The sequence below is a fragment of the Dioscorea cayenensis genome, chromosome 7 (genome assembly GCF_009730915.1).
Source record: "Dioscorea cayenensis subsp. rotundata cultivar TDr96_F1 chromosome 7, TDr96_F1_v2_PseudoChromosome.rev07_lg8_w22 25.fasta, whole genome shotgun sequence".
Classification (NCBI taxonomy): Eukaryota; Viridiplantae; Streptophyta; class Magnoliopsida; order Dioscoreales; family Dioscoreaceae; genus Dioscorea; species Dioscorea cayenensis.
This window is the reverse complement of record NC_052477.1, coordinates 2,678,473-2,701,331: the sequence shown is the minus strand read 5'-3', so window position 1 is coordinate 2,701,331 and position 22,859 is coordinate 2,678,473. Positions and strand designations below refer to the sequence as shown.

The 22,859-nt window shown below is 34.8% G+C and overlaps 5 protein-coding genes and 1 long non-coding RNA gene across 8 annotated transcripts; 3 read left to right on the top strand and 3 right to left on the bottom strand.

The window, feature by feature from the left end:
- The first annotated feature begins 73 nt into the window (after positions 1-73).
- Positions 74-2,787, top strand: LOC120264331. The gene is made up of 3 exons (XM_039272138.1): positions 74-236; positions 1,576-1,691; positions 2,017-2,787. The coding sequence occupies exons 1-3, from the start codon at positions 129-131 to the stop codon at positions 2,504-2,506; spliced, it is 714 nt and encodes a 237-aa protein (XP_039128072.1). The 5' UTR covers positions 74-128; the 3' UTR covers positions 2,507-2,787.
- Positions 2,788-2,857: 70 nt separating this feature from the next.
- On the bottom strand, positions 2,858-3,557 carry LOC120265791. The gene is made up of 3 exons (XR_005537737.1): positions 3,465-3,557; positions 3,192-3,397; positions 2,858-3,095 (listed from the first exon to the last, which is right to left on the bottom strand). It is a non-coding gene; the product is annotated as an uncharacterized LOC120265791 (long non-coding RNA).
- Positions 3,558-4,185: 628 nt separating this feature from the next.
- Positions 4,186-6,832, top strand: LOC120264533 (7-methyl-GTP pyrophosphatase-like). Of its 2 annotated transcripts, XM_039272352.1 has the most exons (9): positions 4,186-4,239; positions 4,321-4,392; positions 4,471-4,545; positions 4,662-4,745; positions 5,962-6,031; positions 6,118-6,209; positions 6,312-6,353; positions 6,452-6,532; positions 6,621-6,832. In XM_039272352.1, the coding sequence occupies exons 1-9, from the start codon at positions 4,216-4,218 to the stop codon at positions 6,690-6,692; spliced, it is 612 nt and encodes a 203-aa protein (XP_039128286.1). In that variant the 5' UTR covers positions 4,186-4,215; the 3' UTR covers positions 6,693-6,832. The 2 variants fall into 2 exon arrangements, with proteins under 2 accessions (XP_039128286.1, XP_039128287.1); XM_039272353.1 differs by lacking the exon at positions 6,312-6,353.
- A 574-nt stretch (positions 6,833-7,406) lies between these two features.
- Positions 7,407-10,316, bottom strand: LOC120264933 (7-methyl-GTP pyrophosphatase-like). The gene is made up of 9 exons (XM_039272831.1): positions 10,243-10,316; positions 10,076-10,147; positions 9,905-9,979; positions 8,582-8,665; positions 8,386-8,455; positions 8,196-8,287; positions 7,964-8,005; positions 7,788-7,868; positions 7,407-7,628 (listed from the first exon to the last, which is right to left on the bottom strand). Exons 1-9 carry the CDS (start codon positions 10,282-10,284, stop codon positions 7,542-7,544), a joined length of 645 nt encoding a protein of 214 aa, XP_039128765.1. The 5' UTR covers positions 10,285-10,316; the 3' UTR covers positions 7,407-7,541.
- Positions 10,317-10,840: 524 nt separating this feature from the next.
- LOC120264932 (nucleolar protein 6) lies at positions 10,841-19,668 on the top strand. Of its 2 annotated transcripts, XM_039272829.1 has the most exons (25): positions 10,841-11,221; positions 11,485-11,650; positions 12,054-12,170; positions 12,344-12,477; positions 12,713-12,872; positions 13,405-13,472; positions 13,595-13,693; positions 13,826-13,941; positions 14,727-14,901; positions 14,992-15,102; positions 15,211-15,289; positions 15,387-15,530; positions 15,626-15,739; positions 16,456-16,577; positions 16,928-17,010; positions 17,119-17,243; positions 17,336-17,453; positions 17,545-17,682; positions 17,892-17,988; positions 18,090-18,215; positions 18,583-18,675; positions 18,756-18,861; positions 18,945-19,087; positions 19,172-19,255; positions 19,353-19,668. In XM_039272829.1, the coding sequence occupies exons 1-25, from the start codon at positions 10,913-10,915 to the stop codon at positions 19,491-19,493; spliced, it is 3,168 nt and encodes a 1,055-aa protein (XP_039128763.1). In that variant the 5' UTR covers positions 10,841-10,912; the 3' UTR covers positions 19,494-19,668. The 2 variants fall into 2 exon arrangements, with proteins under 2 accessions (XP_039128763.1, XP_039128764.1); XM_039272830.1 differs by lacking the exons at positions 18,756-18,861; positions 18,945-19,087; positions 19,172-19,255; positions 19,353-19,668 and having other exon boundaries at positions 18,110-18,215.
- A 302-nt stretch (positions 19,669-19,970) lies between these two features.
- LOC120265808 (L-galactose dehydrogenase) lies at positions 19,971-22,842 on the bottom strand. Its single transcript, XM_039273781.1, has 5 exons — positions 22,586-22,842; positions 22,281-22,509; positions 21,185-21,484; positions 20,893-21,021; positions 19,971-20,412 (listed from the first exon to the last, which is right to left on the bottom strand). Exons 1-5 carry the CDS (start codon positions 22,831-22,833, stop codon positions 20,281-20,283), a joined length of 1,038 nt encoding a protein of 345 aa, XP_039129715.1. The 5' UTR covers positions 22,834-22,842; the 3' UTR covers positions 19,971-20,280.
- Between the last annotated feature and the right edge of the window lie 17 nt (positions 22,843-22,859).

Sequence of the window (22,859 nt, the reverse complement as noted above, 5' to 3'; positions counted from 1 at the left end):
TTACTCAAAGCGATATAAACAAAATAAATTATTTTATAAGGGTATATATGCAAAATATATATGAATTTACAATCAGTAGTGTACCACCAGCACTACGGGGAGTAATTAGGGTTTCGGCGACGGTGATCATGGAGGATGGCCGGCGGCCAACGGCGGCGGAGGTAATAGGGAAATTGAAGGACGACGGGGATTTCGACACTCTCCGCCTCAAGATCATCCGCAAGGTCAAGGAGAATGTACGCCTTTTGCCCAATTTGTTCTACAATTACTTTTTTCGCTTTGAATTGGATGGTGTATTGATCTGAGATCCAAGTTCTAATTTTTGGTTCTTTGTGTATGATTTTTTTTTGGGCATCGAATTCTTTGCCTGATTTTTGGTGCATTGTTTTGGTTTGAGAATTTTTGTTATTGGTGAATTTGTGTTGTTTGTCCAAATTTTGGAAAAGTATGAGATTTCTTGGATTTTTTTGAGTGAAACTGTGCAATCTTTGGATTTAATGTAGTGGTTTGTTGATATTTGTGTGACCAATTGTTGATGATTGTGTGTGGTCTGTCCTAAATTTTTTAATTGAATTTTTGGAGAATTAAAATTTGAAATTTTAGCATTTATGATCCATGTAGTAGTTTTGCTGATTTGTGTTAGTGTGGCAAATAGTTGATGGTTATGAGTTGTTTGTTCATAGTTTGGGATTTTCTTGATTATTTTATAGAGTAAAACTATAATACTTCAACTTTGATGCCAAATGTGCACAATACAAGAGGAATTTTATTGTCATACTGTAGTTTTGCTGCTTTGCATTAGCTGACAAATGGTTGATGATCGCGTGTTGTTGTGCTAAATTTGGGAAAAGTCTGATTTTCTTGAATCTTTGGAGAATAAAACTATATTACGAACTGTGTTTGATAAGAGGAATTTTATTGTTGTGTCATAGTTTTGCAGCTTTGTATTTGTTTGAAAAATTGTTGATGATTGTTTGTTGACATTGTTGTTCCTCCAAAACTGTGGAAAAGTTGGAGATTTTCTCCAATTTTCAGAGGGAAGAACTGTGAAATGTTTAGCTCTGGTGCACAATGTGTCTGTCCCATGGAGGAGGAATTTCTGTGATGGTTGTGTTGTATGCTTTTTGGTCAGAGATTAGGAAAAGTTTGTGGTTTTTCTTGTCCTTAGAGAGTTGGAATGTTTTTTGTATTCCATAAAGAAGAAATTTCATCTCAGTGTAGCAATTTTGTGGGAGTGAATGAAAGGATGAGAAAAAAGAAACAATGAACAAAAGTTGTCAGTCACTTCGTCTTGGTTTGAGAAGTAAGAGATATTGCATCGAAGATTAAGTTCATTCTTCTCAGTAAGTACGAATACTTCATCGAGTAAATCCTTTCAAAATTTGGTACTATGATTTCGAAGTTTGTCTCTCATTGTGCATTTTAGCCTGTAAATTAGCATGGTACACCTTGCTATATTGGTCGTACTCATTTTGTTGCATTAACATTGAACCACTTCCACGGTTAGAATGGATTCATTAAGGTAATGCATGTTGTTTAAATTTTTCATTGGCTGAACAAGGTGATTGAACTCAGGAGGAGCTAAGAAACAACATCATAGCAGAGGTGAAGCAATCTGTGGTTCTTAATGAGGACGGGGCCGAGAATTTGAAACCAAGACAACTTTCTGATGGTATTTATCAAGAAATTGGGTGAGCTAGAATTATCCTTAATTTGTTTTTGTTTCAATAAATTTTCAGTTGGATGGTGTTATCATCAATGCATTGAAATGTATGATATAAAAATTTATGTATCAAGTGAAACTTAATCAACAAATTTACAATTTGTTGATTAATGTCGATAGTGTGGATTCTCGGTGTTGGTGGCCAAGTATGCACCTTTCAAATGTTGTGTTGTAGAAACATATACCAGTTTTACAATTTATTGATCGATGGATCTTGATCAATATAGTACAATGATCGACACCATTTTAAATGCATCTTTGTGAATTTCTCATGCACCAAACTTTCTTTGTAGGAACAAAATCATGGGACAAATTTCAGACGAGCTATGGAAAGTTATCAGATCAAACTATGGCATGAAGAATGACATTAGAGAGACGGTGGAGTCTGTTTACAACAGATTAATCAACCCCAAAAAGAAAGAAGAACAATCTTCTCCCCCTCGGCAGAAGCCATCAAAGAGGAAAAAAGAAAAAAATCATTCCTCCCCTTCACAGCCGCTAACCGGTGGCAAAGAAGATAACTCCCCTTCGACGGCAGTATCTACACACAAAACAAATATTTCTGATGGCAGCGAACCAACTGAACCACCCGGCTTTGTTCCATCGAATCAGCACGTCAATGGCAACAAGGAAGAGCAGAAGGATAGACCGCATTGTGTTCCAGAGATGCTCGAGCCAAGCATTGATGAACTGCCACCCGGCTTTGCTCCACAGCACGTTGAAACTAAGCCGGTGATCGGTGTCGGTGAGGAGGACCCTGATGTTCCTCCTGGTTTTGGTTGAGGGTGCTCAGAGTTGCGTCGCAATTGTATTTCTAACTACAAATATAAACTTCAGCAAAAGTTCGATTTGATTTTCGGGTCATGAGCACTCTCTCATATTGCTAATTGCTCTTTTCTTGGCAATTTTGCAGTCTTTTATTGTGGTATCAGAATTCAGAAACATAATATTAGTCTGTACAAGTCTGTAAATTTCTGTTGCAAAGAATTATCTCAACTCAAGATGGTCTCTTGTAAAAGTGTCAATCATGAAGAAATAATAATAATAGTTTTTTTTTTTTTTTCTGAAATTTGTATGGTTTCTGTAACAATAGTCAGATCAATGAAAAAGAATAATAAACAAGAAAACATAAAATTCATCCCCAGATCACCAATATTAAATAAGAATTAAGAATCTCAAATATCAAGTCCTTGAGACAGAATTCATATATTCAGAAATCATAAACATGAACAATAATGTTTGAAATCAAAAATCAAAAACAATTATTCATCCCAATGTAATCATATTGAGTGAGAATTAAGAACTAAGAATTATTTGTTCCTTTCCCATCTGCTTCACCTCCATTGCCACCAGCATTGGATGCTTTCAAGCTCTGCAAACACATAAACCAGAATCACACCATCAATGAATCAAAACAAAAACAGAAACAAAGCAATATATATATAAGATTAAAGAGTTTTACAAGTACCAATTCTTCTCTCTTATGCTTGACAAAGTCTCTGAAATCATTGAAACTCCTCTGAAGACAAATCCTATGTTGTTCCATGGAAGTGTTCATGAAAACATCAAACTGAGACTTCAAGTTATCAAAGAAGTTCCCTTCTTTCCCTTTCTTTGAGCATGGTATGTTCATCTTGCTTTCAACCTTGTTTGACTCCATATTATTTCCCTTTCCTACACCCCAAAAATAAATATCACAATCTTATTTAATCCAAATAACAAGAACAAGAATAGAACATACCTTAATCAATAACAACAACAACAACAACAATAAAAGAACCTTCTCTATATATTTCCAATGTATAACATATATATATATATATATATATTTATGTGTGTTTCTTTATATATATATATATATATATATAAAGAGGAAAAGAGTAAAGTGTGGTTTGGGAAAGAATAAGAGATAAGAGGAATATCTGGGTGCAAAGAAAAGGCCAAGATTCCTTTAGAGCCCATTGGAATAGGTTTACCAGCTCTTGGTTTTTGACTAGTCATTTGTTGTATAGTTTATGTTAAATGATTAATTTGATTTTCTTAATTAAGAAAATAATATTTTTTTATATATGGATATGGACCATATGGTCATAACTTTTATTAGGACAAGTGATTATTTTTTTATTTAAATTACTAAATTAGGATAAGTATATGTAATTATAGTAACATTGTCTATTCAAAGAGTAAACTTTTTTTTTTTTTTAATTAATGTAATGAATTGTTTGGATTCATGAATAATAATGGATAATTATTAAAGTTAAAGGAAAAAAAATTATATGCAATTATAGCAAACTTTTTAATAACTTTATGTAATCCATTATTTAAGTCCTTTTGAAAATGATAATTATATGTTAACGGGTTAGACCCGAATATGAAATGGATTCGGATTCATTTGAATAGGGTTATCGGGTTAACGGGTTATCGGGGCTCCGTTAGAGCTTTCTTGTTATCATGTTGTCAAAAACTTCGTTTTTGGGAATCGAAGCGCAGTCATGGCTCAGAATGGTTCTTTCAAGGTTGGTTTTCTCTCAAAGTTTTGATTTTTATCTTTGTTTATCTTTGTGTTTTTCTTCATCTTTGCTTGAAATTTAATGCAGATAATACTTGGATCGTCTTCGTCTTCTCGGAAGCAAATTTTGGCTGAGATGGGCTATGATTTTACTGTCAAGGTTTGCTGATTTTTTTCAGCTGTTTTTGGGTTGAAAAATTTTTAGTGAATTTTTGGATGATTTTGATTTTGGGATTAGACTGCTGACATTGATGAGAAGGAGATTCGGAAGGACAAGCCTGAAGAGTTGGTTGTGGCTTTAGCTCACGCAAAAGTAGGAATTTTTCTTTTTTATTTTGAAGTTTTATCCCATCTTTAATTTTTCCATTTTTTTTTTTCTAGTATTTTGAAAAAAAGGTTTGATTTTTTTTTTCTTTGGTTTTTTTGAAGGCAGATGCAATTATATCAAGGCTTCAGATTAGTGAATTTAGAGAAGTGGATGCTGAACCAACACTGTTGATAACTGCTGACCAAGTGTGCTTTCTATTCCTTCTCATTTGTAGAATTCCACTAATTACTAGTATTTCCTTTTCGTATCTATAAATGATGCATCCGAAGTTCTTGGATATTAGTAATAATTTCTTGTTTCATTACTTGACTCGATTGCATTGCCGTATTTGTTTTTATATCTGGTACATTTGAACTTCTTATATACTTCTGATAATATCTTGTAGTGTTTGTTGAGCAAAATGTACTCATTAATTGTACTTCTTTTCAGTATTTATAGCTGATGCATTTGAACTTCTTGGATACTACTATTGCTACTACTGTTAATATCTTGTTTCACGAATCAAGTCAATTGCATTGTGATGTTTGTTTTACTGTATAGAAGAAGCAGAGAAACAGAGCAAAATTCATTTTTTTTTTTGTTCTGATAAGTCTCTTGAATGTTGGCTTTAGAGCTCATGGTCATCATATGGTCGAACTTTAGTTAATAGTTTTGCTGCATAGTTAACTGCAAACTCTCTTTGCCTTGTCTCGTATCTTTTCATTAGCTAATGCTTCTCACTCTTTAATGATCATTTTTGGAATGTATGTGTACAGTTCTTGTACGCTTTGTGTGGTGACCGATCTTTTAATTAATGTGATGGGTCCACTTCTATCAAAATAATAAATTGTAAATTTAATTTAGTTTTTCAGAATTCATGCTCATCACATTGTTGAACTTTGTTTTTCAGATAGTTAGTAGGTATCTATCTTGGCCAATCTACACTGGTTAATGCATCAAATTGTTAAATAATCATTTTGAGAATCTATGTTGTGTTTCAGTTTTCAAAATCTGTGCATACTCAGCCTCTTCTTTTTTATCTATCATTGATATAATTTCATCATTTCGTTGGTCTGGACTCTCTTTGCATTTTCGTGGAACTTTCGTAGTTTATCTCAGGATGAATGAGCTTAAGATCTCTAGCCATAACTCATAAGGCTTGCTACAATCACCATAAATTCAACTTTTATCTGGTGATAGTCTTCTAATATTGCCAAAAATTTCATTTGGAATATTAATTGTCATCGATATGTACAACTTGCCAAGGTTGCAACTTGTTCATAGGTTCATTATTTTTAATATGGAATTCGACAACCATGTATATTCCCTTCCATAAGATGGTTGGTCAAAGGAACAATTAAACAGAAAAAAAAGAAAAGAAAAATGTTGATGAAAATTATTCATATTTAATGTATCATCCAGGTTGTGGTTCATGGAGGGATGATACGAGAAAAACCAGCTGACGCTGATGAAGCACGAGAATTTATTAAAGGTTTCATCGAGACAACTTCCATTCTTCCACAATTTGCCATAACTGCAGTTTTTGTACAAAGATCATGAAACAAATTCTCTTTTCAGGTTATTCTGCCGGTCATGCATCAACAGTAGGATCTGTTCTTGTTACCAACCTAAAAACCGGGATCAGGAAAGACGGGTGGGACAAAGCTGAGGTTCTTCACTTGCAACATTGCCTTGCAATTCCTTACATAAAACAAAGTAGATAAGTTCAATAACAAGGAAGAATAAGTTTACATGAATGACTTTCTTTGTAGATATATTTTCACAAAATACCCGATGAAGTCATCGAGAATTTGGTAATCAAGCACCGATCATTTTTCGCGTTGCAACTATCTTAAAAATATATCACTTGCATGAATACTTCGATGATTATAATTCTTTGCTCTGTGCTCAGATCAAGGAAGGTGATGTACTCTACGTCGCAGGGGGCTTGATGGTGGAACATCCCTTAACTTCGCCTTTTGTTGAAGCAGTGGTTGGTTTCTTGTTAAACATCTTTTTTTTTCTTGATGGTTTTGTAATTGAATCGACATGCAAGTAAACGGGAATTAATTTTCATGTAGGTCGGTACGATCGACAGTGTAATGGGACTGCCGAAAGCTCTGACCGAAAAACTTATTCAGGAGGCTTTGTAGTCATGGACATGAAGATACATGCAAAACTTGATGTTCTTTTAGAATCAGAGCATTAATCTATTTGACTATTTTGTGATTACTGTTATATTTTTGGATGATAACTTTGCAATCCAATGCAAGTTTAGCTCTTGAACAACAAATCAGGATGAAATTCATGGTGTTTTTGGACTGAGTGGTAATTGACTAAAAGAAAATTTTCTCTTAACACATAGTTTTTGTTTTCATTTTTTCATCCATTTTCTTGAATATCTAGTAAAATTCTGAAATCAGAAACCTAAGATAATTTCATAAAGGGTTATATATATATATATATATATGCTCTGAAAAAAAATATTTAATAATAAATAGAAAAAGATGAAATGCATATATAAACCTTTGACATTTCATGTAAAACTTTAGTTATCTATTCATCTTTTGATATGATTTATGTGGTATATGCATTGAGCTAATCATTTATGAAGGAAATTTATTTATATTTTTTTTGAATAAAAACCAATGTAAATAAAAAAAATGTTTGTCATTAATCATTGTCATGATATTTTAAAAGCATGAAGAAAATTCACAAGAACCAATGGGTAATTTTGAGTTTGGCAAGGGTGTTTATGTAAACAAACCCTTTGTTAAACACCCCTGTAAAATTCATATAAACAATCTCTGATTTATAGTGTACACAAATTTCTCAAGCTCTAATCTTGGAATAAATGAAACAAACAATAAAGAAAAGTTTGATTTAAGGATATATTAATCAGTGTTAGTTGTTTGTCCAACTGAGAATTTCATTCAAACAAGTATAAGAGTGAAAATTTCACTCTCAAAAGAATATGATCACATTCAAAATTACATCTCAAACTAATCGGCATTATATGAAAGAGCCTCTTGTATGAGCTTCTCCGTGAGAGCCTTCGGCAGTCCCATCACACTATCCGAGGCTCCAATCTACACAAGCGAAAGACGAATTTTCAGAGAGAAGATTGTGAGCGGAAAATTGCTTTCTTGTGTTCGGGTGGATGAACAATAATACAATGAATATTTAAATGCAACACTCTGAAAGACATTGAAGCATAGCAAGAAGACAAATGAGAAGAGATAACTAACCAAAGTGTCTACGAATGGCAGTATCAATGGATGCTCTAGAAGCAAGCCACCGGCAACATTGAATACAACTCGTTCATCGATCTGATAAACACCAAGCAAATACGTAATCTATTTAAGCAATATGACTTGATGTTGAAATTTTTATAAATCAGTTGATACAGAGTTTGAAGTTTTACCAGGTTCTGGATTATCTCGTCCGGTATGTCATGAAAATAAACCTGCAAAGTGTAGTAATATGAAGTAGTTTGTATGTATTGATTAATCACATTTTCTGTTACAAAACCTGCTGATCTTAATTAAAAGTTCTTTGTTATTGGATTATGGATTAATTGTTCTGTGTTTAACTTGATAGAGTATTATAGATGCATTAGAATATGTTTCTTCATCAAACCAAGGAATAGAACTTACCTCTGCTTTATCAATTCCACCGTGTTTAATGCCGGTCTTAAGATTGGTGACAAGCACTGATCCCACAGTTGATACATGCCCCTGAGAATAACCTGCGAATGTTATAACCGATAGTTATTATGCTGTTTGTTTTCCAAGGCCAACTAAGTAAGCAATGATGAAGTCAAGAACTAAAACATCTACATCATACTCCTTAGGAATTGCCGAGCTTCTTCCTCACTGGTTGGCTTTTCTCTAATAGTTCCCTCATAGACCGCAACCTAAAAATTAATGCATTGGTTAAACAAAGCTTTATTGATCCAAGTTCACTATTTTTTAATGAATAAATAATGAAAAAGCTTGATCAAGATGTGTGTGTAGGTGCAATCAAGAGACTGAATGCGTACTATATCAGAAGTGATAAGAAGTGTTGTTTCGACATCCTTTTCTTTGTAATCTTTGGTGTTCAGCCTGGAAATAATGGCATCGGCCTGACATCAAAATTAAATAAAAAAACCACATTCAGCTCTATCAGCGAGCTGGTGAGGGAATTTTTTAATTAAATATATGACAAATAGCAACCAAAGTTGTAGAGAAAATACAGTACAACCATATGCTTGTAGTTATTAATAAGTGATAATTGATCAATTTGAAGTCGTCTACTTCTGCAACAGTAAGTTGTGATTGTGAATAATCTACATAGCATCAAAAGTTCTCATATTACACTTCTAAATGCATTTGAAACAAAAACTTGAATTCAACATGAACTAGGGGAAACTCAGACTTAGTGTTGTTAGAATTAGTGTCAGATCCATAATTTAAAAGACGAGTTTTGTTGATATAAGTGAAAAGTGGCTTGATGAAGTTCAGCAAAGGACAAATTACCAATATTTCCTTAAGTTCAAGCTCAATTGACATCTAGCATGTCATGAAGTAGAAAGAATAAACAAGCAGTGAATCTTAACACAACGTCAGATTGATAACTTAGAAGCTCTTTTGATGGTTCTTTCTTTATACTATATCATACCATTATCCAACTTGGAAAATTCCTCGATTATCTAATATTGGGTTGCTCCTACTCTGTAATTGGTCATTTGACATGGTACCACAAAAACAAATGGATTCTAAGAAATAAAGTATCAAGAATAAAAGAGATGGTGCAAATAGACAAGGTGAAAAACCAACAGATAGGATGATTAAATTGATACTTTACGAAAAGGATACACCTTATATTTTCTAGATTTGTTGGGTCAAAATTCACTGACAGGGAATAAGACCGAGTAGCAGAAATACCAAGCATGATATTTGCAAGCAAGTGAAGAACACAAATACCATAAATAAAAAGAGGTTATAATCAAACTGCCACTTTATCTTATCGCAAACAAAAGAAACATCCGACAAAAAGAAAAAGAGGTAAATAAAAAGAGAAATTCAACATTTTCGGTTTCAGCCATCAATGACATGAATCAAGAGAAACACAACAAATCCAAACCGAAAAATTATCACAGCTCAACTAAGCAAAACCAAAACACCAAAACCAACAGGCCTGCATATAAATCCAAAGGACAAGCTAATCCATTATATAAATAAAGATAGTCAATATCACCATTGACAGCATACCAAAAATCCACACTTCTTGTAAGAATGCAAACAAATAACACCAAAACAAGTCCTTCAAATTAAAAAAATAAAAATAAAAAAAGAAAAAAGAAACGTATATACAAAATCACCTTAGCTTCGGCAAGAACCGTAACCAGTTCTTCAGGGATTTCCCTTCTAATACTTTTCTCATCTATATCTGCAGTCTAAATTAAGACCAAAGCTTTAAACTTTCTACAAAAAAGTATAATAACAGAAACTAAATAGAAAGAAAAAGACAAAGATAAGGATTTGCAACGAACCATGACTTCAAATTTGTATCCCATTTCAGCTAAAATTTTCTTGCGGGCAATTGACGAGGACCCCAAGATAATCTGCAGAATCAATGGTAACATAAACAAACATCAATCAAAAGTGCTTTTTGAGGTAAATTACAGTTAAAAAAAAATCAACTTTTGAGATGCCAAACCTTGAATGAGGATTGAGATTGGCTCCCAACCATCTCCCCCATCGTTGAACGATGAATGAGGGAAAGAGAACCAAGAGAATGGATATAAGAACTGTTGTTTTACACATTAATCCTTCTAAAAGTTAGAAATTATTTTTTTATTTCTTTTTTTTAATTTAAAATATTATTTAATTTAGACATCTCAGTTGATATATTATTTTTTTTCTAAAAGTTAGTAATTTTAATAGGGTTTGACGACTGTGATTGATTCAGTTACTGTGCTGAGATTGATTGGATAGTTCAGATTAAAATACTGTACATCCCACTTTTTACTGTGTTTATAAATAGTGCGTAATGTTACTGTTCATAAAACTGTGTGTAACGGTTGAATTTCAATCCAACGGCCCATATCAACGTTCACAGATTACGAATCTGTGAATGTTAGCATGCGATGCATGCTATATATATATATATATATTTATTTGAAATTTAAAATTTATTTATTTACTTCTCAAATTTCTCACCACTGGAAAGAACTTTAATGTAAATTTAGAAAATTTGAGGGGGTATATAGCAATTTGAATACTAAAACTTCTCCAAGCTAAAGCCCCTACTAAAACCCTGCGCCGCTGCCATCGACGTCGTCGGAGCTCTCGAATTCGAAACCCTAGACGGCTTCGAGCTTGAATCAATGATCATGGAGGCGAACTCTATGGATTTCAAGGTTGGAGAGCTCCTGAAAGAGGTAAGGATCGATTCCGCCGCCTCGAAAACCCTTGATAAAGCTGTCTCTTCCATTGTGGATGCGATAAAAGCGATTCCGGAGCGAGTAGTGTCGTCAAAGGGAGCTCAGAAATTCATTGAGGATCTTCGAGTTCCGGCAAAGAAGGCACGGTTCACTTTCAAGAGCCCGGAGTCCGTCATTGTCGCCGGGAGTCACTCGATTAGGTCCATTGCTCGGCCGGATATCAATGTCGACCTCTTGGTTCGGATGCCCAAGGTGATAAAGTAGACCTTTATTTGTTTTTTTTTTCAGGGCTTTCTTCTTTTATCTGAGCGTTGTTGCTGGATTTTCTGGAGTTGATCTTGAAATTGTTTTTTTAGCGAAATTTTACCTTTTTTGGGGAATTCTTTGATCAATGGTTGTAGTTGTAATCACTGTTAGATGGAGTTTATATTGAAGATTTGGAAATTATTGATTTCTTTCTTTGAAGTTCTCTGGATTTTTATTTTGTTAATTTTGTTTCATTATGTTGTTTGTAGGAATGTTTTCATCGGAATGACTACTTGAACCATCGGTATCATGCAAAGAGATGCCTTTACCTTCGGGTCATTGCAAAGAGCTTGAAATCATCTCCTTTAGTGCAGAAAGTAAGGTGGTCAACCTTCCAGAATGAAGCACGGAAGCCTGTTTTGATTTTGTCTCTAGGTATCTTTTCACTCTTTTTCCTATTTTGATTCTGTCTCTAGAGTATTTTATGTGCTTATAGTTTTACTTGTTATGATTGGAAGTTATTTCCATTCATGAAATAGTATATGGTCAGTAAGTGTGCTTTTCTATCCATATTATTTTTTGGCACTTATTAGCTATTAGTCAATATAAGTGTATTTATGCCCTCGTTATCTTTTTGAAATTTTAGTGGAATTATGAATCATACAGCTTATCATTAGCAAGTTTCAGTTTTTTTTTCTTGTTGGTTCCTAACAAAACTTTCAAGTGCTTGGTTTTATGGATGGCTTGAAAGTTCTTGTTGGTATGGATGTTTTATTGGATTTTGGTTTGCTATAGAATGTTGTCTGATGGTAATGACCTTGATTTGTGCTAATTGCAGTGCCTGAGCTTTCTGAACTACATGGATGTTACATAAGGATAATCCCCACTGCTTCTTCTATATTTGATACTTCAAGGTTGAGCTTGGAAAAAAACAATGTTCGTGAAGTCAGTCAGGGTAATGTAGCAAAACCTGTTTGTTGTGTATTTTAGTTTGAAATTGAAGTCTGTAATATTGAAGGATTTTGCTCTCAATTTGATCATACTTCAATTTTATTCCTGAAAGAATGTCACATATATATAGAGAATATTTACAGTATTAACCTCTGATTTCTTTTCATTTTTTTGAAGATGGCATTTCTCAACCAACTCCAAGGTACAATAGCAGCATACTGGAAGACATGTTTTTGGAGGACAATGCAGAATTTGTCAAAAAAATGTTTCTTGAATGGAGTAGTTTGGAAGAGGCTTTAGTCTTGGTTAAGGTACAACAATTCAACTCAGCCTTATAAGTGCTTCTTACATACAATGTGCTAGTATTTCTGAATAGTATTCATTTTTACTTGTTGAATATAAATATTAACTCTGAATCTTACCTTAATTTGATCTCTGTTGGCTTGTTTAGAAAATCAGTGAATTGGCAATCGCTGCATGTGCAAGTGTTTTTTTTTTCTCCCTTACAGAAAAGTTTTAGCTTTAACCTTTCTTCTGTCAATGTAGGTTTGGGCTCGTAATCGAAGTTCCATCTATATGCATGATTGCTTAAATGGTCACTTGATCTCTGTCATAGTGGCATACCTTGCAACAAGATCTGGAGGAAATTGCATCAACAAGTCAATGAATGCAATGCAGATTTTCCGAATTACATTAAAATTTATTGGTATATGTCCTTTTGTATCTTCATTTATATTGGTACATTCACTGCAAATTTTTATCTCATTGTCTTTTTAGTTGCTAGAGTGGATTTTGTTTTTTATTCCCCATCTTGTTGAGAATTTCTTTATTGATGATCTTATAAACTTTAATTTCGGTTGGCATGGCATATGGAATGTAGCTTTCCATGAATCTATTCTTTTCGTACCAAAATTGATTGACAGACTCAATTTTTATTTAATTCATTTGTTGTTTGTCCACACTTTTTATCTCTACCATTTATTCAGCTTTTAAGAACAAATTTTTTGATTGAATAATTTGATAACCAAAGAGAATGGGGGGAAACATTACATCAGGATTCTTTCCTTGATGATGCATTACTGTATTGTCGAATCTGTTTCGAAAATTAACTAAGGAAGTCCTACTTTCAGTTCATCATGATTGCTTCATATTTCTTTCAATTCGAAAATGCATGTATATTTACCTAAATAGTGAAAATTATCTTAAAACTACTTATGAAATGTCGCTGCCACTTTCAGGTACTTCTAGTGCATGGGACAGGTGCCTTTCTCTACAGCCTCTGGGGCAATATAATCTTTCTCAGGAGGTTTGTCACATGCTTTTGTTGGATATTTCTTGAACCTTGATGATTTTCCATGCAACCTCTGGTAAATAGTTTATTTTCTCATAGAAGTTATTTTATCCACTCCTGATGGGAATCAATTTCAGGATCTGAAACAATATCTACAAACTTTTGGTGTTGTTTTATTGGATGCATCGGGATGTTTGAATTTAACATTTCGATTGAAAAGGGCAGCCTTTTCAGAGGTAGTTCTCTGCTTTATTATAATTTTTTTTCCTCTTTCAGCTTTTTTCAACTGCTTCTCTTCTTTTCTCGATTTTTACCTCTTGTTTTAGTTCTAATTATCATATTTTGTCTGAATATATTTTAATTTTCAGCTTCAAGATGAGGCTGTTCGCACACTTAAATGCATTGAAAAATATGGAGATGGTGGATTTGAAGAGATATTTATGACAAAGGTTGACTTTGCTGCTAAATTTGATTCTTTCTTGAGGTAGATTGGTGTTGAATATTAAATATTTATTTTGACATTGGACACTTACTAACTTGCCAACCATTTCGAGCAAAAAATGTTCGAGTCAGAATAACTTCTGTCAAACAAAGTAAATAATAACCAGTTTTCAGCAATTGCTTACTAGGTTCATAGTGTATGAAAAGTAGAAATGCATCCCCTCATGTGTTTATGCAACTAGAAGCTACTATCCCTTTCTTATGATTACGTTTAATATAGAAGAGTGCTTAAGGCTTCAGCAATAGTAAACCAGCAATACAAAAATCGGCTGTAGAAAATTAAGCAATCAATATAATTCAAATTGAGCTTTGGTTATTGTGGAGGTTACAACACCTCAAAGCATACAGTAAAATGAACTGAGTTATTATATTTGTCTTAGAGTGCTAAGTATGTGTTGTGCCTGTATGTTTTGACATATAATTAACATCCTGATGCAATGAATGATTCCATGGATCTTCCTATGAAGCATATCTTAAAAATATCAAATTTTTTGCGCCATGTCACCTCAAGACAATGCCATATAATCTGAAAAATGCATAATGTGGTAATATTCTGAAGTCCACTTAAACAAATGTAATTGGCATACTTTTGATTATTTTTTGTCTAACAACACCTGTAATCATTATTCTATATATTTTTTATGATATTTGATCTTATCATATTTCCCTCTAAGATTTCAATTTTAATAAATGAGGTGCTCTCCATTGAGCTTTGTTTGTGAACTTGAACATATTCCTTACATGATTTGTTTCTTTTTTTATTCCTAGAATCAATCTGAAGGATTGTAGTAGGCTATATATGCCAGGCTTCTGTTTGGATGATGAATGTTGGAGAACAAGTGAAGACAAACTGCACTCACTTTTGAAACAAGGACTGAATGATAGAGTGAAATTAATTCGAGTGACCTGGAAAAATGCACCTTTTGAATGGAACATAGAAGATGTATGTTATCTAAACTTCTCAATGATGACTTATTAGAATAATAGATTATCTTTCACCAGAACATCAGCATTTCTTGAATTGATTCAATAGGGTCTGTCAAAGTTCAGTGATGAACCGATGCTTGTTGGCATGTTAAACAGTACACAAGAAAAGAGTTTTCGAGTTGTTGATGTCGGTCCAAGTCCTGAGGATAAAGAAGAGGTACTTTCTTGTTTCTTTGTTGTGCCTAATTCACATAACTGAGATGGTTGCCATGTTCTCTTTCTCCTCGCCAGTTGCACCTGATATTCCTGATATTCCATGTTCTAGGCTATCAAGTTCAGAAAATTTTGGGGAGAAAGAGCAGAGCTTAGAAGGTTTAAGGATGGAACCATAGCAGAGAGCACAGGTGATCCACGGTTTTGCATTTTTTGGTTCTTATCACATTCACCTTTCATTTTTCTTCAGGAGAAGTTGTCTCCAATTATTATGTTCTTCACTTATAGTTTGGGACTGTGAATCCTGGGAGAGGCATCTCATTATTAAAAGAATTACTGAATACATTCTCTGGAAGCATTTCCTCCTACCAAAGGAGGACATAATACATACAGCGGATCAGCTTGATTTCTGTCTTCATCTCGATGGCAAAGGCAAATTTGCTTACTGCTTCTGTGTCATAAAATTATATTATGCATCTGTCTCTGGTTTACTGTTCCCTGAATATATGTCTTGCTGATGATTGCAGATTCTGCATCATTTTCCGGTAGCCTTCTTGGGGCATTTGAAACTCTGTCCAAGAGATTACGCAATATAAAGGAAATTCCATTGAAGATATCAAGTGTGCAACCATTAGATCCAGGTTCTCTTCTCTTTAATGCCCCCGGATTACCAGATAATGCTTGCTTGTTAGTTTTATAAAGTCAATATGCTCTTATCCATTTTCTGCAGCTCTATCAGTTGTGTCTTGTGTCCAAAACCATCCATCCTTTTTCATTATGATTCGTACCAATAACCTCTTGCTAGACACTTAGGTTACCAAATATGATTAAATTCACTTCTCTTGCAAATCCCAACTGTTCTAATCTAAATCTGATTTATGAACTTCACTTAAGAAAAATCTCTGTGTATTTGTGTGTGTGTGCGTGCGCTCTTGTGTGGATCTTTGGCATGTTATTATTGTGTAACAAACTTGAGAGCTTGTCCATTGTAGTCACGTATGACTAAGAAATGATAATGGCTGCTGTGAAGTTCATGTGCTGTTTATGCTTCTTTTTGCCTCCCTTGTTTTCTTTTTTCTCGACTTTGGATTTCCATTGCCCTCCTTCTGTGCCTCTAATCTATTGCAAGTCAGCGGAAGATGAACTTTTTAAGTTCATGACTGAACCCACTGACAAGGTGCTACTTTGTTATGTGATATGCATGTACCTTGGCCTGCTGAATTTATTTAAATTTGCACTGTCATATGAAGTTGTGTTTTATGCCAACAACTACAGCCATGTTTGTCAGAAATTAGAATTTTGTCAGTTTTTTTCTGTATGTTTGACATGCTTGACCCAAGTTTTATTGTTTATGCAGCTCTAAGGCATACCTCTGTCTATCCTCCTCCACCTCATCCTTTGGCTTTCGAAAATAGTGTTAGCCAGAAACCACCAAAATTTGCTACAACCTGCATCCACTCTCTTGAAGTTATGATTCAGGTAAGATTCTGTTTCTCAGATTATGTGATTTTGGAAATGTTGCCATCAAGTTTTTGTCATTTTCCCAATGTTATATGTTCCTTGTATAAAAGTGATCAGTTGAGTTTTTTTCCCCTAACATGCTAAAAGCCTTGAGGAATTTGCTTTCAGTTTCTTAAGCAATTCTCTGGATTCTGAATCATTGTGTGCTTTTCAGATCTTTTTGTTTTTTGGACTTCATTGTTATGTTTGAATGACATTTATTTTCACCTTTACCATCTCTCATCCTTATGTCTGATTTTGACAAGCTATTGTAGATTGTGTATTTCTGTGGCGGACCACATTTTTTATGACTCTTTTCTTGCATACAGTTAGAGGGATCAGGAAATTGGCCATTGGATAATATAGCAATCGAGAAAACTAAAGCTGCTTTCCTTTTGAAAATCGGAGAAAGGTCGCGGAACTTAATATTTATAATGGTCAATTACTTCTGTAAAACATGCTAATAATATTGATACCTCAATCCTTTTTGATTTCTAATTAAGTTCTCATGTCAGTGCAGTCTTCAGGATAAGTGGGGTGTAATTTGTGATGCAACTGATGATGAGGTGAATGTCCTAATGTCTGGCCATGCCTTTCGTCTTAAAATTCTTCATGAAAGAGGTGTAAACCTATTGAAAAACCAAGGTGGGATCTTGAGGTTTCGTAATATCATTTCAATGAAAGCGGATATCAGTTCATTCAGCTTTTTAATTTGTGATTTATTTTTTTGGTGGTAGAAACTAATAAAATGAAAAGCACTTCACTGATAGACAAGGAGCTATTCCTCCGCAGCCAACACTCGAGCATGATTAATGGTTTACACGGTCGATATCCTACATACGGGCCAGTTGTGAGGTGAATCCCTTTCCTTCTCTATGAAATATTCCCTAGATCATTTTGTTTTGGAAGTTCTTTCTTTAACATCTGTCTTGTTCTTTTTGTGAAGGCTTGCAAAGCGATGGGTTTCATCACATCTATTTTCTTCTTTCCTAACAGAGGAGGCAATTGAATTGGTTGTTGCATACCTATTTTTGAATCCATTTCCATTTCTTGCACCGTCCTCCCGGATTACTGGATTTTTGAGGTATTGTTTAGAAGCGCAATCAATTTCTTAATTTTGCTGCTTATTTTGTCTGCTCAACTATCAAACACCATGAACTTGAAATTAATCTTTTGTCTAATACAGTGAAATCATGAAGCTAAGACCTTTTTAGTTTTCTACAAAATGAAAATTCTTCTATGTTATTAATTGTTAGTACTTTGATATGTTTCATATGCATCAAATGAATGCAGGTTCTTGCGGTTGCTATCAGACTATGATTGGACCTTCTCTCCCATGATTATTGATATAAACGAGGATTTCACGTCGGATGATTTAAAGGAGATCAATGTGAGCATCATCTGTTTGTTAACATTAGATGGGACTTTCTTCCCTGATTAAATCATTCATGATAGATGACCATCAGCAAGTTTTCTTTTTTTTATGTCTAGGAAAACTTTATGCTTAGCAGGAAATCATACGAAGAAAATGCTCAAGAGGTAGAGCCTGCTATGTTCCTGGCTACGGCATATGACAAGTCCTCTGAAGCTTGGACCAAACATTCTCCAAACAAAACGGTATATCATCTCCTCGAAAGTTATTATTTAAAATAGATTCCATGCCAAAGATACTCCATCTCTTCCTTCAATTTTATTGATTGTTATTATATTAATTTAGAGGAAATGTTGCATTAGATCCCGCATTGTTGAAACAGAAGGCCTAAAAAAGATGGCTAAACCATCTGTACCTATTAATCATCCCTGACAACTTGAAATCATTTTTTTAAGCCAATTGCTATGCTATCTAGACAAAATCATTTTGATTTCATATATTGAATGGGGATTATTTGTATTCTCTCAAGAATGCTTGCTAGTTGAGATATGTTACATCGGTTACCTATTCTGTTTTTAATGTAAGTATGCAATAATTCTTTTAATGGAGAAGGTACTTAAGCGGATGGCTTCTTACGCCCGGAGCTCTGCAGACCTTTTGACGAACCTCATCATGCAGGGCAGCTCTGGTCCTTACACATGGGAGGTGAGTCTCAACGGCTGTGCGTTGGTTGCCTCGATCCTTCCACAAAATTTTTCCGTATTATTATCTGTTTTTTATTCCAGTGTTTGTTCCGGACACCCTTAAACAACTATGATGCCATAGTTCTTCTTCATCAAGATAAACTCTGTAATCCTCACCAGGTTTTGTTCCCAACTGAGATGAGCCCAGGTTGGTTTTCCTTTCCCTTACGTACTATAAAGTTAGTGTCGATCTTTCTGATTAAAACAAACGATGATTCCTTAACCCTTTAGGAAAGCATGTTATTCGGGGGAAAGCTAGTAATGATTTTCATGCCTACATGTCACGTGGTGGTTCGAATAAAATCGTCGAAGATGCAAAGGATAAGCTGATGATAAACTTCGACCCAACCAAATGCCTATTAGATGATCTAAGGGTAAGCACAGCACAACCAACCACAAGTACGTATTTTGATGCCGCTTTAGATACGAAGATTTCTGATTCTCAAATTGATCTGCAGAAAGAGTTCCCGGATACTTTCGAGGTGTGGTATGATTCCATCGGTGGTGACGCAATTGGCCTGACATGGAAGAGAAGTTCGAAGGTACTTAAATGACAAAGGACTTGTCTGCAATATTGATGTATCCATTGTTTGTTTCCTGTCAAGCCGAAGATTTATGGTTAATTGCTTTTATTCGTAGAAACGTGGCCGGGAATCAACTGGCAATGACGAGGTTAATGGAGAACCAGTAGACATGCTGAAAAATGTAGGAGAGATTGGCAAAGGGTTTATAAGGAGTGTTTACCTTCTCAAAGCTCCAAGACTCCAGGATCAGTCATGATCAAACAGTAGCACCAATCAAAATCATTAGAAGATATTTAATTGTTTTTATTTTGAGTGATGTATTATTATTATTATTATTATTATTATTATTTTCTGCGAAATTGTTGTATTATAATCAGAGGGGGAATGTTTTGGTGGTTTATTTGCAGCCTGTTTTGAAGTTCATGGTAAACGTCCAATCTATCAATTTATTTATAATTACATATAGTTTTAGCAATGTTTGCGTTTACCTCCAAATCTTTTGCTTTTTTTGCAAGAAACTCTCATTTCTTTTCAATTATCACTTATTTTTCTAATTTTGTTTTTGCAGTACTGCTTAAGAATTTAGAAAATTATATACAATTATATAAAAAAAACCTGAAATTTTCTTATCAGCATAACAATCAACAAGAATTAGAGAACTCCCTACAAAGAGAGCGAAAAAAAAAATATCCTTCTTGATTTTTAACATGATGTATCACATTAATTTGTTCCATGATAATAAAAGCTTTATATTAAAATAGATTTTTTTTTCATACAAGCCTTTTTTTCACGCGGAAAGACTAAATACATAAAGATTCAAACTCAAAACCATTCCGATGAAGTCGAGCCCCGGTCATTACATCGACTCTTTAATCATTACATCACAAGCAAGATTATAAAGCAAAGCAAGAAATTTATTTGCATTACCCTAAATACTTAAATAAGGCATGAGACCCGGGTTATTACATCCATGTAATGTTGTTAAACAAAGAGCAATCACAAGTACAGATTGGAAGGTGTCACAATAAGTTGCACACTGAATGCTAGCTTTGTTGAATACCACTTGGCCATGTCTGGTTCTTCACTGGTGCTAAAATGGTTTCAACCTCCTCCAAAAGATCATCATCTTGGCCTATATTCAACAGCTCCAATGCAGCACCAACATTCTCCTCAACCTGCACAACAACTCAGTCATATTCCGGACTTTACGCTGGTGGATCGATAAGATTGTGGAGGCATCTCATGAGGTTTTCTCATTTGATGATTCCGTCTTTTTGCCAACCACAACTAGATTGACAACCCGAAAAAAAAACCTCAATACTTATAAGTTAAAGAGAGAATCGGTTGGAATGATATGAACATATTGTTAGATAAACGGTAGATGCCGCATAAGAAAGGTGAAAATTCTCCAGGTGAAAGGTCGTGGAAGAGGGAGAGATAGAACCTTTATATGATGATATGTCTCTGCATAGTTTAACTAGCCTTTCGGCTCTTGGCAGAGCAACGTTAAAGCGAAGAATTTACGTAACTGACCAAATAGCTGTGACTAACGGCTTCTTGTTGTTGTAGTTGACTACGTATTTGAATCAAACTAGTGGAGTAATTGTTACAGAATGAAAGAGAATAATCAATAATATGTAGACGAATCACAGAACCTGTTTGACGGAGTTCATGCCTACAAGCACAGATGCTACTTCTTTGTTCTTCAGGCTATACTGAAGTGCTAGCTTTGAAATGTTCTTCCCTTTTTCCTTGCAGTGGTTTGCCGCAGCTTTGCATGCTGACTGAAAACAATGCAAAATAGCAATAAGTTTACATACCAGAGTATGCTAAATGACACTAAACCTGTAAACCCATGTGAAATGCAAAAAATTCTAGAGAATTTCAAGTGATATTAGCTATCACAAGGACATTTTGAATGCTAAGGAATTGCAAGCAGGATTTTACCTTGAGTTCCGATGACGCCGGATGCCACTCAGGCGGTCCGTTTTCTGTGAGAAGGCCCATGGCAAGCGGAGATGCGCTAATTACACCAACACCCTTGCTCTTCAAGTAAGGAAGTAAATCCAGAAGTGTTAAATCATTGATGCTATAATGGCAATATGAAAGAATCACATCCACCGAACCAGGCGGCACCCTATCAAGCACATATGTGAAAATGTCTAACGGCAGCCCTGTTATCCCGATGAAACGAATCTTCCCTGTTTCTTTGAGCTTTTGAAGCGCAGGGATTGTCTCATTCACAATCTGATTCAATTCCAAAACAAACTTAATTACAATTCTTCACATCAAACAATTTGCTCAAAATCTTCATTTCCTAAATGCTACAACTGCAACAAAGAGATCCTCAATATATTGAATAATTCACTTACTGCCATGCTTGCAAACTATTAATAAGCTCCAAATATTCATGAAAATTCAATCAGCCGATGCAAAATCAGATCCTACAAACTGATTCATAATGCCATAGAGAACAATCACAGAGCCCTCATGCAATAGAATTTATACAGACAAGCAAAATAGTCAGAAAAATATTCCATAAAACTCATAAAAGAACTCCAACAAACAATGCCAGAAAATACAAAACAGATGCACAACAAGACAATCTATGAATGGACATCAGATGACTGAGAAAATTTAATCAACCAATGCACATGCAGATCCAAATCACAAAAACTTCACAACATCTTCATGAAATAGAATTTACACAAACAAGTAAAATTCTCCCAAAAATCACATGAAAAACAAAAATAGCAATCCAAAAAGACTACCAAAAAGTCCAAACAAATGAGCCGCCGTAACAACCTACAAATGAGCTCCAAATGTCCAAGAAAATTCAATCAACCAATGCAAATTCAGATCCTACAAAGCAAATCACAATGCCATAAAGAACTTTCTCAAGATCTCCATGCAATAGAATTTCTACAAACTAGTAAAATAGTCTCACCAAAAAACAAAAACTACAAAACTAATAGAGAACTTCAAAAAAATCCAGAAAATCCAAGAAACAAACAAGATATAAACTTTAAAGAAAAGGGAGCACCTGATCAAGAGACCCAAACTCAATGTCATGGCACTGGAAAATATCCACATAATCAAGCTTCAATCTTTGCAAGCTCTCATCAATGCTCTTCGTAACCCTCTCCGCGGAAAAATCAAACCCATCCTTGTAGCGCCCGCACTTCGTAGATACAACTATCTCATCCCGCGGCACTCCGAGATCCCTCAGGCAGTCTCCGAGCACAGTCTCCGACACCGTCCCCCCATAATACCTGCCGAAATCAGCTCCAATTGGTCAAGGATTCGAAAAAAGTTAGGGTTTTGTGGAAGAATGGAGAATGTACAGACGGAGAGGTGTCGAAGAAGTTGATGCCGAGTTCGAGAGCACGGCGCACGGTGGCGAGGGCCTCGTCACGGGAGACGGGACCGAAGACGTTGCCAAGCGGGGACGCGCCGAAGCCGACGCAGCTGAGCTTGAGGCCGGTGTTGCCAAGCTCCCTCCTCTCCAGCTTCGCCATTAACGACCTTGCGATTTGGTTCCGAGGGTTGGGGTTTTTGGAGAGGGGAAAGGGAAGAGTACGGACGAGAGCGTGCATTCAGATTCGTGTTTTGTAGTGATTAG